Genomic DNA, 17,424 nt, shown 5'->3' on the forward strand with positions numbered 1-17,424 from the left:
ATTAGATCTTATGACTTTATATAAATAATTATATTATATTTGAAATTTAACTTTTCCTTTTAGATAAATCGTAATATATAACTTACATTAGTTTGAACAACTTTAAAACATAACTTTTCTACAGTAGTTTTTTTTCTTATTTTTACTTCTTACAATATCTTCTTTGGTTTACGTTATTCATAAAAAAAGTTATTTTAGCATTCTTGTAAAGTTCCATATATAGATCTGATAATTATATATAGTAAATATTTTTCTTCCATACTTGCAACTTAAAAAAGAATGAGAGAACAAAAAATAATATAATGAAAATGAGTGGAATGCATAAGAGGATTTCATGGGATAGTGTAGGTGCTAAAAGCATTGTTATCAGAACCGGATCGACCAGTCGGATCGGGACTCGACACCATGATCGGTTTGATCCACCTTCTGACCGGATATGCACAATTGAACCGTTGAATTCATAGAACCAACCGATTTGAATCTAAAAATTCACTAAATTGCCCATGAGTTTAATGGTTGAACAAATATATAAGAAAAATTATTGATGATGAAAGCTTTTAAAGCTCCAACCTCCCCCTCTATGTGCACGCCCACTAATCAACTAGGCAACAACTGCTTGTTGCTTTATTTCTTCCTCCATTACTTTAGTTGTTGCTTTATTTCTTCCTCAATTACTTTTGTTCCCTAGATATTATGCACTGTAAATGAATTTAGATAAATATTATGCATTTAATTATCATTAATACTACTTTAAATAATAAAATATTATGATTAATTAAATTTACGGTTCGACCCATCGAACTCTCGATTGAACCAATGAACCCATATTTTATCCGGTTCGATATTCAGTCCGGTTCTGATAACACTGTCTAAAAGGTCAAAGAAAAACTATAAATTTATTGATAGGATAGATAGATTAGAGGGTTATTTTCATTTTTTTTTTGTGTGAGTGAGAAAAAGTTCCTTTTACATTGGAGCTCTTACCCACATGTAGTTTTTATTATTGAAAAAATAATATAAAATTATAATATAAACTATTCAGAGTTTCTCTTCTTCTTTTTTGCGTGAAAGAGAGAAAAGTTCCTTTTACATTGGAGCTCATTACTACTTGTAGTTTTTACTATTGAAAAAATAATATAAAATTTGAATATAAACTATTGAGAGTTATTTCTGTTGGACCGGTTTCTCTCCTATATGGAGAATGGTGAGGGCGGGTGTTGGAAGTAATCCCATATGGAAAAGTTGAGAGAAAATCCATAGGTTTATAAGAGATAATGGTCTAGCAACCCATAGGCTTAAGCTTTTGGGTTGCGGATGAACCCGAGTCCAAGTAGGCCTGTGGATTTTACCCAACAAGTGGTATCAGAGCCTCGAGTTGGAGAAGTTTGAGTTTTTTCGGTGTTTTCGAGATGGAGGAGTCTAGAGGATCTATGTTCAAGTTGAATGCAACCAACTACTCTATATGGAAGTCTCGGATGGAGGATCTTCTATTTTGCAGGGATTTGTACGATCCCATTGAAGGGGATTCCGCGAAACCCAAAGATAAGGATGACAAGGCTTGGGAACGCACAAATCGGAAGACTATTGGTTTGATTCGGCAGTGGATAGACAATAGTATTTATCATCATGTTGCTCAGGAGACAAATGCAAAAGCTTTGTGGGATAAATTGACAAATCTCTATGCGAGGAAGACACCGCAAAATAAGGCATTTCTCGTGAAGAAGCTGGTTCATCTTCGTTTCCAGGATGTAGGTGATATGGCTGTGCACATGAGTAATTTCCAGGATATTATTAACCAATTGACGAACCTGGAGATAATATTACCCGATGAGTTGCAGGCTTGTCTACTTTTAGGGACTCTACCGGATAATTGGGACACACTTGTGGTTGCATTAAGCAATTCTGCGCCAAATGGGAAGCTATCGTTGGCCACGGTGACAGACAGTTTATTTAATGAGGAGACTAGAATGAAAGGCTCGAAGATTTCCATTCAGTCTGAAGCTTTGTTACTGAACAACGGGGGCGAAGTCAAAGCATAAATTTCTCTTCCAAGCATAGTAACTCACGTGGCAAATCGAGGGGTAGATCAAAGTCGAAGATAAGAAAAGGGGTCACTTGCTATCACTGTGGAAAAGAGAGACACTACAAAAGGGAGTGTAGAGCTCTGAAGAAAAATCAAAATGGCAACGGTGAGAGTAAGAAGGAAGAAGGCACTACAGCAGTGGCATCTGATTGAGAGACCTACATCATTTGTGATGAAGCTTATGTGAATTTCACTTGTCAGGACTCTACCTGGGTTGCAGATACAGGTGCCTCGTTTCATGTCACTCCACAGCGGGATTTCTTCTCATCTTACACTACCGGGGACTATGGTTATGTGAGAATGGGGAATGGACAATCATGCAAGATTGTCGGTATTGGTGATGTCTGTCTAGAGACCGAGCTTGGCTGCAAGTTGTTTCTGAAGAAGGTGAGGCATGTTCCATAAATTCGCCTTAACCTAATCTCGACGGGTCAACTTGATGATGAAGGCTACAGTAACGAATTTAGCAATGGGAGATGGAAGCTCTCCAAGGGTTCGTTGATTGTGGCACAAGGTCAGAAGACCGACACTCTCTACAGGTTGCGTGCCAGACACAACTCCGGTCAAATTAATGTTGTTGAGGATTATCCTATCGAGCTATGGCACAGGAGACTTGGGTATATCAGCGAGAAAGGTATTCAAATTCTTGCCAAAAAAGCAGTCTTTGCCCGTTAAAGGTATGCACTTGAGCACTTGTGATCACTGTTTAGCTGGTAAGCAGAGGAGAGTTTCTTTTGTTGGAAGTCGTCCCTCTAGATGCGATCATATACTTGATCTTGTGCATACTGATGTTTGTCATGTCGGATAGATCTCTTGGTGTGTGCTCTCTATTTTGTGACCTTATAGATGATCATTCCAGGAAGGTTTGGGCTTACCCTATGAGAACTAAAGATCAAGTGACTGAGATTTTCAAGAACTTCCATGTAGCAATGGAAAGAGAAACGGGCATGAAGTTGAAATGTGTTAGAGCTGATAATGGTGGTGAGTATAGGGGTCCTTTCGAGAACTATTGCAGGACTCGCGATATCAAACTTGAGAAGACGGTACTGAAGACACCACAGCAGAACGAGCTTGCAGAGAGGATGAACCGCACAATTGTTGAGAGAGTTCGTTGTATGCTTTCTCAGGCAAAACTATCTAAGTCTTTTTGGGGCGAGGCAATGAGGTCAGCGGTTGATCTTATTAATCTTACACCGTTAGTTGCACTTGATGGAGATGTACCCCAGTAGTTGGGACCGGCAAGAAAGTATCATACAAGCATCTCAGAGTCTGCGGTGAGGGCTTGTTCTTAAGAAGCACTCGATGGACAAAAAATGCTCTTCTGTTAGCCATGAAGACAACTCGATCAGGTTTTGACCCGATGGTGATTTTATCATTTTAGTTAGGGATGTTGTCTTGTTTCAGATAGAGCAAGATTGCAAGTTAAGAAAGAGCTCAGAGTCCTTTCCTGAAGGTTTGGGACCGGCAAAGATCCTGGGATGCATACTTATGACATCAAGTGGAAAAATTTGGCTTTTCAAGAGAAGTACATCGAGAAGATTTGGATCGGTTCAACATGGGTAATGCTAAACTAGTTTCATCACCACTTGCTTCTCATTTCAAACTTAGCTCGAAGCAATGTCCTACAAGTGAGAAGGAGAAAGAAGAGATGAAGAAAGTTCCTTACTCATCAGCTGTAGGAAGTTTAATGTATGCTATGGTCTGTACAAGGCCAGATATCGCTCATTCTATTGGTGTGGTTAGTCGTTTTCTCTCCAATCCGGGGAAAAAGCATTGGAATGCAGTTAAGTGGATCCTGAGGTATCTCAGAGGAACATTCAAGGTGTGTTTACACTTTGGCACTGGTAAGCCGGAGTTAGTGGGCTACACGAATGCGGATATGGCAGGAGATATCGATTCCCGAAAATTCACTTCGGGATACTTGATGACTTTTGCAGGGGGAGCTATCTCATGGCAATCAAGGCTTCAAAAGTGCATCGCTTTGTCTACAACGGAAGCCGAATACATTGCGGTGACCGAAGGTTGCAAGGAGATGTTGTGGTTGCAAAAGTTTTTGCAGGAGTTGAGCTTGAAGCAAGAAAGGTATGTTCTACACTGTGATAGTCAAAGCGCTATTCATCTTTGCAAGAATCCCACTTTCCATTCGAGGTCGAAGCATATCAATATCAAGTTTCATTGGATTAGAGATGTGTTGGAATCCAAACTGGTGAAACTAGACAAAGTGCACACTGATGATAATTGAGCTGATATGATGACAAAACCTCTCGCTAGGGAGAAACTTCATGTTTGCCGAAGTATAGCCGGTATGCTCGAAGCCTCCAAATAGTCGGGAGGGGGAGTTTGTTGGGTATCCCTCCAATTTGGAGGAAGTTTGGCTCAAATTGTATTGGGCTTTTATCGGGCTTTAATAGGCCCAAGGACCCACTTTTGTTAGGGTTTATTTTTCAGCAAACCAGCTGAGAAATAGTAGTAGCAAATCAGCACAGAATAACAGAGAGGAACAGAGCAGAATTCGGATCAATAGGGGCAGCGCGCAGCTGGAGATCAAACCTCGATCGGGACGTCAAACGAACTCCGATTGGGACGAAATTTTGACAGCAGCTTCACAACACGTGGGGCTAAGTTCTGAACGGTCAGAATTTCTATTCGAGCTCTATAGGTGCTGTTTCAGCTGACTTTATGAACCACCCGGTGTGGGTGACGAATTTAGTGTTTGGGTGATCCAAGAGAGTGTTTCTCTTGAGTTTGGTGATCCAAGGGTTTACCCTTGATGAAAGACATTGTATAACCTTCATTCATAGTGGATCGTTGATTCGGAGTTGGTCCCGTGGTTTTTCCCCACATCGGGGTTTTCCACGTAAAATTCTTGGTGTTCTTTTACTTTACTGCTTGTTAGTTGATTTGATTAGTTCCTATCTCGATTACACTAGTAGGGGAGGAAGATTAATTGCTGCGTTATTGTTTGGTTGAGTACATCCCTTCCCTAGGATTGTTAACCTGGCTCTGATACCACTTGTTAGGTAAAATCCACAGGCCTACTTGGACTCGGGCCCATCCGCAACCCAAAAGCTTAAGCCTATGGGTTGCTAGACCATTATCTCTTATAAACCTATGGATTTCCTCTCAACTTTTCCATATGGGATTACTTCCAACATCCGCCCTCACCATTCTCCATATAGGAGAGAAACCGGCCCAACAATTCCCCCCCTTCTCGACTATATGGAGGACTTCGAGCCGGGCTTCCACTTCCGGACTCGAATACCAATTGTCGAGAATGAGGGGGAATTGTTGGGCCGGTTTCTCTCCTATATGGAGAATGATGAGGGCAAGTGTTGGAAGTAATCCCATATGGAAAAGTTGAGAGGAAATCCATATGTTTATAAGAGGTAATGGTCTAGCAACCCATAGGCTTAAGCTTTTGGGTTGCGGATGGGCCCAAGTCCAAATAGGCATGTGAATTTTACCTAACAATTTCTACTCCTTAGTATATAGTATATCTATAGATAGATAGATAGCATGGATATGGATATAGATAATAGATAGATATAGAGATAGATAGATAGATATAAATAGATTAGTAAACTAATAATTTATCCTCAAGATATCAATATTCCGTTAAATTTAATTTTAAATAATTTTTTATATTAATTTTGGCCATGATTGATTAAATATAGATCACATTGCTCATTCCGTCGGTTCATCATTAATTAAAAAGTGCTGGAAAACAAAATATCAGTTTTGATTCATTTTATGAGTTTTTAAAATTCCATTATAATGTATTATCGTATTTAATCATATAAATTTTAAAAAGTGATGAGGTCGACGGCGGGGCAACGCCGCTGGCCCTCCAACTTGAACAGCCACTGAGCTCAGATCCGTGGCAATAACCTTCAGGCAGCCGCTGGTCCCTAGAGCTCTCGCAATTCCTATGGCAATAGCCCTAATGCCAGTCCCCAAATCAGCCCACACTCTGTCTTCGTCGTCGTCCAATCCTCCTCCTGGGGTCGACCAGCTTGGCGGCATCTGCGACCAAATCAACGAGGATCTTGATTTCAGGCCTTGGGATCAAGACCCCCTCTTAGACGGAAAGAGACAAATCTCCCCAATGCTCGCGCCCAACTATGTACTGGAGGGGCCTCCTCTCGTCAATCCTCTGCCTCCATAGGCTGTAGAGATCCTCGATGCCAACCTTGAGCTTAACTGGATCTGTCGGGGCGCCCGTCTGCATCTTCGTCTAGCGAAGTAGTGAAGAAAGGCCGGTAGTGCCTTCTAGGAGGGCGTCCTCTAGAAGTCACTCGAGTTCTCCGCAGAGGAGGGAGGAGTCGGGGCCCTTGTTAGAGTGGAGGAAGGTAGAACCCACCGAGGCGGCCAGGGACATGGCCCAATCGTGTCAGTTCTGGAGGTCGGAGAGCGGGGCAGCATAGTTGGGGCCTGAGGAATATGGGAAGTTGTAGTAACAGGGACTGAGAGTGAGAGTGAGAAGTCGGGGGGGAAGGGGAGGAGGAGGACAGCCAAAGTCAGGGGACTGGAGCAGAGGAAAAGTCGTTGCATTTCCTCTCCTTTCCTTTCTCTCTTTTTTTTTTTTTACAATTTTTTTGATAAATATATCCTTAAAGAATTAAAACAAAATCTTTGTTGTATCTAAGGCATATGCCTTCCTTTCCTACCAAAAAAAAAAAGAGTAAAACAAACTTATAACATGGAAAGAAGCAGACAGAAGAAAAGAATAAAATAATGAAGAAATAATAAAATAATGTCACATTGGACGATTTCGTCAAATTATTGACGGAAGATAGACGGAGGGGTCAATTCGACGTATATTTAATCGCTTAGGGTCAAAATTGATGTAAAACATTACTTGAGGTAAGATTTAATGGGACATCGATTTCTCTAGGGGTAAATTGTTAGTGTACGAGTAAATAGGCAATTTAGTCTATGATTTTCGCATGTTACGTTAATAAGATCTCTAACTTATTTTTTGCATCACTTTGATCCTTGAGTTTGTCTATTTGCATCAATTTGATCCCTACTTTTTCAATTTACATCAAATAGATTATTTTTACATCAATTACATCCCCAGCTAAAGGAAGTTACACCAATTACATCATCGGCTAAATAAGTTGACTCCTTATGACACAATATACATCAAACAACTTTTTTGCGGTACATCAATTAGGTCCTTCTGTCAAAATTCGCCTGATATTGTTAATTAAAGATTAATTGTTTAGATTCTTACTTTCTTTTTTTTCATTCTTTTTTTTTCTTTTTATAACAATTAAAAAAAAATGGGGGTCGGTGGGGGCTCTCTCGCCGACGACCTCGCCTTGGGGGAGGTCATCAGAGGCTCCAGTACCCAATAGGCAGGTTGCCGGCGGAAAGCACCCCATCGAAGATTCTCACCTCTATTCCCTCTGTTTTTCCTCTATTTCGAAAAATAGAGAGAACGGGGGCAAACTCCAATGGGGGTTCCCTTCAATTTTTTTTAAAAGACGACAAAACAATATCATTTTGAGTGGTGGACTCAATATGACGTCATATTAACCTTTTTTAAAATGACAAAACGACGTCGCCTGGTTCATTCCTCAAAATGAAGCCATTTTGTCGTCTTTTTAAAGCCTCAATTTTTCATTTTTTTTCTATTAAATAGGAATAAAGAACAACTAAAAAAACAAAGAAATAATCTAAATGATGTAACATGCTCCATAATTAACGTTATATTTAACTCCATGATTACGGAAGGACCTAATTGATGTACCAAAAGAATCTCTTTATGTATTTTGTGTAAAAAAAGACACAATTGATGTAGCGATAACTTAATTGATATAATTTTTTAGTAGATGATGTAATTGATGTAATTTCCTTTAATGGGGGATGTAATTGATGTACAGGGACCAAATTGATGCAAATTGACAAACGCAAGGACTAAATTGATGCAAAAAATAAATTCAAGGACCCGATTGACGTAACTTGCAAAAGTCAAGGATTAAATTGCCAATTTACTCATTATCAAACGACACCGAAAATTTTATGTCCTCTGCAACACAAGCTGCACGCGCCACGCGCCACCTTAACATTTCCCGCCAAATATTCCCGCCAAAATCCCCTCCTTCAACCCTCCGTCGCCGCAATGAAAGAGAGAGAGGAACCCATCATTTCTCTGCAACTGACAGAGAGCGGGGGAGAGGGAGAGAAGAAATTGATTTGACTAAAGCTTTTGGGTTTCAGCAATGTCTGGGTGGGACGAAGGGGCGGTATATTACAGCGACCAGGCGGCGGTGCTCGGCGATGGGTCGGCCGACAACCCCAACTCGGCCGCCGGGACCGCCACCCGTGACTCCGTCAGGACCCTCTTCAAGGAGTTCATCCGGAACAACGATTTCCGTTACAGGGAGAGCCTCCTCCAAAACCCTAAGTTCCTCCTCGTCCACATGGAGGACCTCTACGCGTTCAATCGTGATCTTGCCCTCGCCGACCTCCTCCGCTCCGCCCCTGCTGATTATTTGCCCCTCGTAAGTGTATAAAATTGGAGAAATCAGAGGTTTTGCTGCTGAAATTGAGAACGGTGATGTCATTTTTGAGGATTGTATTCACTGAATATGAGGTTGTATGTTTGTAGTTTGAGTCCGCAGCAGCCGAGGTTTTGGTGAGCTTGAGGTCGAAGAAGTCAGGGGAGACCGGTGAAATGGAGGAGCCCGAGGTCCCGCCAGTTCAGATCTTGCTGACTTCCAAGGAAGATCCCGTGTCTCTGCGGTCTCTCGGGGTTAGCATTTTCTCATCTCGCTGTTTGATTTTCTGGCACATATATCAGTGGGACTTTATGAATATGGTACTGAAGTCTCGTTTCCCAGTTAGATGGCTTTGGTTGAGAAGGATATTCTATGTTGTCGGACAATTCATGACAAGCAAAATTAACGTACTTTACATGTTTACTTCACAATGCCCTGAAGCTCGAGTTTGTTTTCTTGCTCTTTATATGATAGGCACAATACATATCGAAGCTGGTCAAAATATCAGGGATTACCATAGCTGCTTCCAGGACCAAAGCCAAAGCCATCACAGTGAAGCTAGTATGTAAAAACTGTAGAAATGTGAAGGAGGTCCCGTGTCGTCCAGGTCTTGGTGGCGCCATTGTTCCTAGATCGTGCGACCATATCCCACAGGTTCATAATATTTCCATTTCTCTGGACTCCTTGCGTTTTTTGTTTTCATTTTTAGTCTTGTTTATGATCTAACAGTGTATAGTGATTATAGTCTAATGCTTGTAATTCCTCTGTAGCCTGGAGAGGAGCCATGTCCACTTGATCCATGGCTTGTGGTCCCTGACCAGAGCATGTATGTGGACCAACAGACCCTCAAGTTGCAAGAGAATCCCGAGGTAGTATCTTCGTTGATATTTTGTAGTTTGAGATGAGTTACGAGTTTCTTCTGAACTGTTGGGCGGTCTTGCTATCTCAGGATGTGCCCACTGGTGAGCTTCCAAGAAATATGCTTCTCTCAGTGGACCGCCATCTTGTCCAAACAATTGTGCCTGGCACGAGATTGACCATCATGGGGATATACAGCATCTTCCAGTCTTCCAATTCATCAGCCTCGTAAGAATTTTTCATTTCAATTTTTTTAAATCAGTAAATAAATAAATAAATTGCCTGATTCTCGTAGTATTCTTGTGTGAAGTTTTGGGTGAGTTTTTATGTCTCATTATGTGCAGCCACCGAGGAGCAGTCGCGGTAAGACAGCCTTATATTAGGGTTGTTGGGCAAGAGGAGACAAATGAAGCCAGCTCCAGAGGTCCTGCTTCTTTCACTTCTGAGGAGGTAATATACAATAAACCAAATAGCTAAATCATCAATTGGCTTACCTAGATAGAAAAAATTAATGATGTCCTGGTATGTCATGCACCAGTTTGGTTTATTCATCAGATGCTAAAATAGATTGGACCAGTCAAAAGACTCGGCAGGAATGTCATTAATCTGAGATACAATGAGGAGCTCATTTTGCTAATCAAGTTTTTGAGGCAATAAATAATTTTGAGCCGGGTACAGCCTGTCTAAACTTGGGTATGGTTTCTAGGTTGAAGAATTTAAAAAGTTTGCATCAGAACCCGACGCATACAAACGCATATGCTCCAAAATTGCCCCATCCATATTCGGTCATGAGGATGTGAAAAAGGCCGTGTCCTGTCTTTTGTTTGGAGGATCAAGGAAGGTATGTCATCAGCTTTGATATTGAGAGCATCTCAAAGACACATCTAGATATTATACATGTTTCTGTAGTAGGGGACAGTGGCACTTACACTTTTCTTTTTTTTTTTTGCAAGTGCAGATTTTGCCTGATGGTGTGAGGCTCAGGGGTGATATAAATGTGCTGCTTCTTGGGGATCCATCCACAGCCAAGTCACAGGTTATGCCTTGCTTTGCTTCATTCTATTGAGTGCTCCGAATAATTGATAGGCTAGTAAATTCTTGACATGGATGCTTATCATTTGATTTGCTGACCTGATAGTTTATATGCAGTTTCTGAAATTTGTTGAAAAGACAGCGCCAATTGCTGTTTATACTTCGGGAAAGGGTTCATCAGCAGCTGGTCTTACGGCTTCTGTGATTCGAGATGGCAGCTCAGTAAGTTCCTCATCTCCTACTCTGAGAGGGCCTATTCTCTCTTTGATGTTATGAACAACTTTTTCGCATTATCTGACTTCAAATTTGTACTCTTTAGCGTGAGTTCTATCTTGAAGGAGGAGCCATGGTTTTGGCTGATGGAGGAGTAGTATGTATCGATGAGTTCGACAAAATGAGACCTGAGGATAGGTAACTGGAACTTAATCCTGTTAGCTTTCTATGTTGGTTTTTTCTAAGCAGTTTAATAGTGCTACTCAAAAACTTAATTTGGACTTCCTTGTGGGCTATAGGGTTGCTATTCATGAAGCCATGGAGCAGCAAACTATCTCTATTGCCAAAGCCGGCATAACTACAGTCCTGAACTCCAGAACCTCTGTGCTTGCTGCTGCTAATCCTCCATCAGGACGCTACGATGATCTTAAGGTCTGTGGCATGTTTGCAGTTCCATCTTGTTGCTATTCTGAGGTTTCAATGACATTTTTCTTGAATTCATGAGTACATTTCATGCTGCAGACTGCACAGGATAACATTGATCTGCAAACAACAATTCTTTCTAGATTCGATCTGATCTTTATTGTCAAAGATATTAGGATGTACAGTCAAGATAAGGTAATTCACAATCATCTCTCAGTTGATTATACCTCTTGAATAGACTAATGAGCATGAAAGGACCCTCCCATTCTCTGTAGAATTTCAGAATAGCATTTGTTTTCGCTTAAATATTTGGAGTTTGGTTTTCAAGAACTCAATAGGGAACCCTGGCTCAAAAATTCTCTTGTTCTAGATTATAGCAAGCCATATCATAAAAGTGCATGCATCAGCTGATGCAATCTCAGCAGACAGCAGACCTTCTAAGGAAGAAAATTGGCTGAAAAGGTACTCAACTGTGAAGGATCTCCATGTAATTCTGTTTTGTCAAATAATTGGTAGGTCAACTTACTCTTGCAGCGGAATCTTAACAGGTATATTCAGTATTGTCGAGCTCAGTGTCATCCCCGTCTTTCGGAATCTGCATCTACGATGCTGCAGAACAGTTATGTTACAATTAGACAGGTACATTTATTGGCTTAACGATGGACAAGTGATATCATGCCATACTCAGTTAATTATCTGAAAAATACTGAAAAAATAGATTGAAAGAAGCTCAATAATTTGTGCAAAGTCAAAGTAGTGAATGAGTTTGCAGCTGCATGGATTTGGATATATTAAATTACGTTGACGAATGGATTGTGCGAACATACAAATTGAGCAACAGAAAATGGTCACATGTGCCGTTGCTTTGTGTTGCTTCAGGGAACTAATTGTTTTGTTATACCTAGAATTTGCGAAGCATATGTAGCCAGGGAACTTTTCTTCCTGGCAAACTAAATTCAGAAGCCTAATTTGTGTTGATATTTACCCCGACGGTTTGTTTCTTTGGCAGGACATGAGGCAGCAGGCTAATGATACAGGTGAAGCTGCAGCTATTCCCATCACCGTAAGACAGTTGGAGGCAATTGTTAGGCTAAGTGAGGCACTAGCAAAAATGAAACTGTATGTTCAAATCCCTGAACTTCTGTCGCATCTTATAACTGTTTCATTAGCTCAAATCTTTAATATTGAGCAGTGAGCGTTAGGGGTCTTTTTCGTTAGATTACATGCTCCATATGCAGATGGTTCTGTCGGATTTGAGGAAAGTGATGAATGTTCTGAAACTTGTATTATAGATATCCCAGTAGCATTGCATGTGCGTAGACGAAAATAGCAGAGGAATAGAAAAATGATTTCTATCAAAAGAGGGTGTAGTGCAGTGGCGCATACCCTTGCCTGTTGACTTAGAAGTCGCAGGTTTCGATACCTAGTGGGACTATCCGTGCCCTTTATTAGTACATTAGGATTTCTCTTTCATTGTATTAGGCATTGGGCCTCCTTTGTAACCAAAAAAAGAAAGAAAAGGGATTTCTAATTCGCTTAGTGTTTACTTTCATATGATAGTTCTTAGTGTAAATATTGTGGAGGGTATGTTGTCATTTACATTTTTCCTCCTATTCATAACTATTCCCACTTCTATCTTAGTAGATTAAATACAAGCATTTTACTTCCTTATCATTTTATTCTCCATTGCTTGTTTCCATTCTTCATGTTTCTTCAAACATATGGAGAGCTTGCATCGCTGTTTGGAGTTGCTGAATGTGGCTTCCTCAATCATATAACTTTGGAGTAAGTCCTTAGAACTGGCAATGACACCACTCTGCTGTTCTCCATTGAACAATATTTTTCAGGTCCCACATCGCTACTGAGGAGAACGTGCAGGAAGCAATTAGACTCTTTACCGTATCTACAATGGATGCAGCTCGCTCTGGGATAAACCAGCAATTGAATCTTACTCCTGAAATGGCAAATGAGATAAAGGTTCATTTTGATGTTTTATCAAACCCCCCGGTCTATGTATCCTTATGTGATTGTATCTGCCACTAGATAACCCTTTTTCCTATTTTTCTGGCAATGAACAGCAAGCAGAGACCCAAATAAAGAGAAGGGTTGGGATTGGGAACCACATATCAGAAAGGAAGCTGATCGATGAGCTCGTCAGGATGGGGATGAATGAGTCAATAGTAAGTACTTGCTTCGACTTTTTTACATCCTTTCTTGTAAGTGTCACCTCGTCAATTTTTGCACATTTGCTTTCCAGAAATAAAGATCTATTTTCAGCATGGCTGTTGTTACCATGAAATGCTTCATCCTAATCTCTGCCAGTAAAAACCTGCATATCTTCCAAGAATATTACATTTTTTCAAGCAGATTCTCGTACGTAATTTCAATGCGTAAAGGAATCACGACTGACAGATTTACATCTGAGTAGTTCACAATTTCACATGACCTATCCAAGTTTCTTGCCTTGTAAGATCGACGTTGATCATTTTTATGATTGGTGTGACAGGTGAGAAGGGCTCTTATAATCATGCACCAGAGGGATGAGGTTGAGTATAAGCGGGAAAGGCGTATCATCCTTCGAAAAGCTTGATGCAATTCATTATTGGGAAATGACGAGGGATCCGAGGAAACCCTCTACATGCCTGCCATTCTAATTTGGAACAAACGGTGTTAGATACTGTCAAACTGGCCTTTACATGTACATGAGACGAGTCCTTCAAAAAATTATGTATTTCGAGAGATGCCAATGAGAAGGGCTGGAAGGGTTCATAAGGGCTGATATGATGAGATTATGTAGCTGAAGAGATCTTGGATTAGGTGATTTTAGGTGAGAAGTTTGGGAGGCTCTTAGAAGCCGATGAGATTAGGTTGCTATCTGAATTTATATGTACGCGAGGTTGCCAATCGGAAAAATTATGCAGTTTTCGAGCTCTCTGTGATCTGAAAATTGCTACATCAGCGCTCGCTTGCCATTTATTATTGTCGCAAATTTAGTCAAACAGCTCAACTAATAAATTCAACTGATGGAAGTTGAAATAATTTCTGGCAGAGCTCAATTAATAGATTTAATTGATGGAAAGTGGCGACTCCATGAAGGGCTCATTCAACAATGTCGAATCAGAGAGCCATTCTAGTCCATCACAATGTTCACAATTTTCCAATTGCGTAACTTTCGGGGTGCTGTGGCGTCACGTCGATCCCTTCCCTGTTGCCAGAAATCATATTCCCACTGCCATTCTTCCTTCTCATAATCGGACGCGCTGAACTTCCTAGTACTAAAATTGGCCTAAAGAAATAAATCAAATAAAAAGGGTCATAAAAATAATGATATTTCTAACATCACAAATAAAAAGAGGACTATTTAAACTAATGATAAATTGAAATAGGTTTTCTATCATTGTAGGTTGGTTTAAGATGATTCGGCATTTATGAGAAAATATTAAATGATCCTACTTCACACTGACATGGCGATAAAGAACCAATAAGAATTATTTAGTGAAAAATATTTATGGCAATTATCTGAGTAATTAGCACAAATTCCTCTATTTCATGCAATTTAATCGGTGCTTCTTATCGCCACATAATGAGGTAGGATCATCCAATAACTTCTCGGCATTTATCCTCCTAGAACAGAGTCCCAAATGCAAGTCTTTTTAATGCGTTGACATCACTCAAATTCAAATTAATCGAACCTATTAAACTTTTAAATATTAGACAATACACCAAAAAAAGAGAGCATTATTTGATTTTACCAAATATATAAATTAAAAAGTGAAATTATTTAAAATTTTAAAAAATGTGGGGTGGTTCCGTGCGAGTGGGGAAATCCCACCCCACTCTTTGTGGCGGGGATAAACCCACTTTCATATCTCGTGTAAGCGTTTCCCGTTTGGCTTTAAAAATTTTTTAATTCAATTTCGTTTATCTTCAATTCAATAACACAATTATTACTTTTCCCTTTTTTCTTCAATTTTTTTAACCATTTAATTCAATTTTTAATACTAAATTCTCTCAATTGTTCATTACTTTTTCCATAATTTAACAACACAATCATTAATTTTTCTCATTTATTCATTACCTTTTCACACTTTTCTTACAATTCAACAACACAATCATTATAAATCAATTAAAACCAAAACTCAAATCTAAAACCAAACACAATAATGTTTAATTTTAAGACAATAAATATAGGAAGTTCTTACTATATTATATCTTGAGGATACTTCCTAATACACAGCAGAGCTAACTTTAAGGAATAAATTTCAGCTGGAAGTAAATCTACCAAAGAGGAAGGAAGTAAATCCGTGTTGGCATGTTCCCATGGTAAATAACAGAATTTTCATATCAAAGCTTTATAAGAGTGAGTTCCTCTCTTCACCTCATCCCTCCCGTCAATTGATGGTGGAAGAGCATTGGATTGCATGGATTTTATATATATACCACTCCCTCATTAAATTGGAAGCATTATTATAATATGTGATTACTAGTGCCAAGCTTACCGGAATTTTTATTTTAAATACCCTTGCATGCATTTCACAAATTTTGTTGTTCCATAGACATCCAAACGAGATTAGAATCACGAGAAATTAAAAAATAATAATACTAAATATACGTGGTAAAACCCTAAAACGGAGAGAAACATCCACGAACAGAGCAAGAGTATCAACTAGATCGAAAAAATCGGATATTATAACCGAGATATCACTCGTGTTTCCCAAACCCCTTAATAACATGAACCTCACTTAGAAGAGTCTTTCCCGACCTCTCAATCCTCTCACCTTTTTTTTTTTCTCTAAAACCCTAGAGTTATAGAGAAAATATTCCCGAAAAAATTCCCAAAATATCTCACCCAACATTCACCATCTCTCGCAACGTTGTTCGCTTGAGTACAAAACTCATTCCCTATATGTAGATACAATACCACTCATATTTTAAAGATACCCTAAATCCTTTTAGAATAATCTACCCTTTGAGATATAGATATTTCGCCTTTTAAATAATCTAAAGATATCTTAGAAAAATCCCTAATTTCTCATATGAATATTTCACTATTCAAATATTCAAAAGATACAACGAAATCCCCAGATAATAAGAAATATATCACACATTCCTCTTTTTGACCAATCTTGTCGTCGCCTACCGGGTCTTCGATTCTTCGAGTCTTTTTCTGGCTTGATGCAAGACATCTCAAACATATCTCCACCTTGGCTCGCACTCAGCCAAGCACGATCAGCCTCCTACTTGACTGCTCTCTCATAGCCCTTACCGGGCTCCACCTCACCTTGCATGTGTGCCGCTCCTGTCCAAGCCACCGTTGGACTCCTTTGAGGTGCCAAGCTTCCTCAACTCTCCTTTTGTGCGCACTCCAAAGTTGACTTGTGTACAAGTCGTATCCCCGACTTCAGCATTACTTGAGACCACCAACTATGCGAACCCAAAACTATCCCGCGGTCTCACATGCTCCCTTTGCCTGTCTCTTGTTCGCGAACTAATCCATAGAGATTGTTGTCTTCCCTAAAAACTTCCCATCTGAACATCCTCTACCATCACAAGCTGAGTCTCAAGAGTTTTTAAGTCTTCCACCATGAACTCAACCTTCTTCACATGTTTCTCCACCTGTCCTTCAACTGCTGTTCTTATACTGCTCCACCAAAACAGGTTTATCAAAAGTAATAACTCGATTGAAAATGAATTTCGAGGACTTATTGATCGAGCGCAATGATCTGCACTCATCCACCTTGTCAAGGTCGAGATCACCCAAGTACTTTTCTTTCGGAGTTGACCTCTCGAACGTTGTCATAGTACTAGCTTTACCTTGCAAAACATATAACTCGTACCGCAACACCCTCTTCATCACCACGAGAGCTCCTTTCGAGACCTTCAAAGTTCCACCTTGGCCCATGTACTTATAACCAAGTGCATAAAGACTTCCTAACGAGATCAAATTTTTCGTTATACTTGGGGCATGTCTAACATCTGACAATATTATCTCACTACTATTATACATCTCAATTCCAACTCTACCTACCCCAATAATATTACATGACTATCCATTCTCCATGAGAATTCTACCACCCTCTGTCGATCGATAAGTGGTAAGCAACTCTCTATCATGACAAATATGATAAGAGCTATTCGAATCGAGAATCCTCGGTGTACCTGACCGACTCAATGTAATGAGAGTCCTTGTCCCTATCCACTGTTACTGAGAGAATGTCTCATTCTCTACAGCTTTGCTCTGCCACCCCTATATTTGTCGATGCCTTGACTTTTTACCTTTGACAGTCCTGCTTGAGATGGCCTTCCTCA

The 17,424-nt window shown here is 39.9% G+C and overlaps 1 protein-coding gene across 1 annotated transcript; it reads left to right on the top strand.

Moving 5' to 3' along the window:
• The first annotated feature begins 8,162 nt into the window (after window positions 1-8,162).
• LOC116193921 (DNA replication licensing factor MCM5) lies at window positions 8,163-14,073 on the top strand. The gene is made up of 18 exons (XM_031522663.1): window positions 8,163-8,592; window positions 8,700-8,843; window positions 9,064-9,243; window positions 9,360-9,458; window positions 9,539-9,675; window positions 9,792-9,897; window positions 10,154-10,288; window positions 10,406-10,483; window positions 10,597-10,701; window positions 10,799-10,890; window positions 10,992-11,124; window positions 11,215-11,310; window positions 11,486-11,577; window positions 11,664-11,754; window positions 12,125-12,234; window positions 12,963-13,092; window positions 13,194-13,295; window positions 13,622-14,073. Exons 1-18 carry the CDS (start codon window positions 8,311-8,313, stop codon window positions 13,703-13,705), a joined length of 2,196 nt encoding a protein of 731 aa, XP_031378523.1. The 5' UTR covers window positions 8,163-8,310; the 3' UTR covers window positions 13,706-14,073.
• The last annotated feature ends 3,351 nt before the right edge of the window (window positions 14,074-17,424 follow it).

The sequence above is a fragment of the Punica granatum genome, chromosome 2 (assembly GCF_007655135.1).
Source record: "Punica granatum isolate Tunisia-2019 chromosome 2, ASM765513v2, whole genome shotgun sequence".
NCBI lineage: Eukaryota > Viridiplantae > Streptophyta > Magnoliopsida > Myrtales > Lythraceae > Punica > Punica granatum.

Coding starts and splice junctions, on each gene's coding strand:
- LOC116193921 (XM_031522663.1), top strand. CDS start 8,311: ATGTCTGGGTGGGACGAAGGGGCGGTATATTACAGCGACCAGGCGGCG. Junction 8,844..9,063: donor TGTCTCTGCGGTCTCTCGGG/GTTAGCATTTTC, acceptor TTTATATGATAG/GCACAATACATATCGAAGCT. Junction 10,484..10,596: donor CATCCACAGCCAAGTCACAG/GTTATGCCTTGC, acceptor GTTTATATGCAG/TTTCTGAAATTTGTTGAAAA.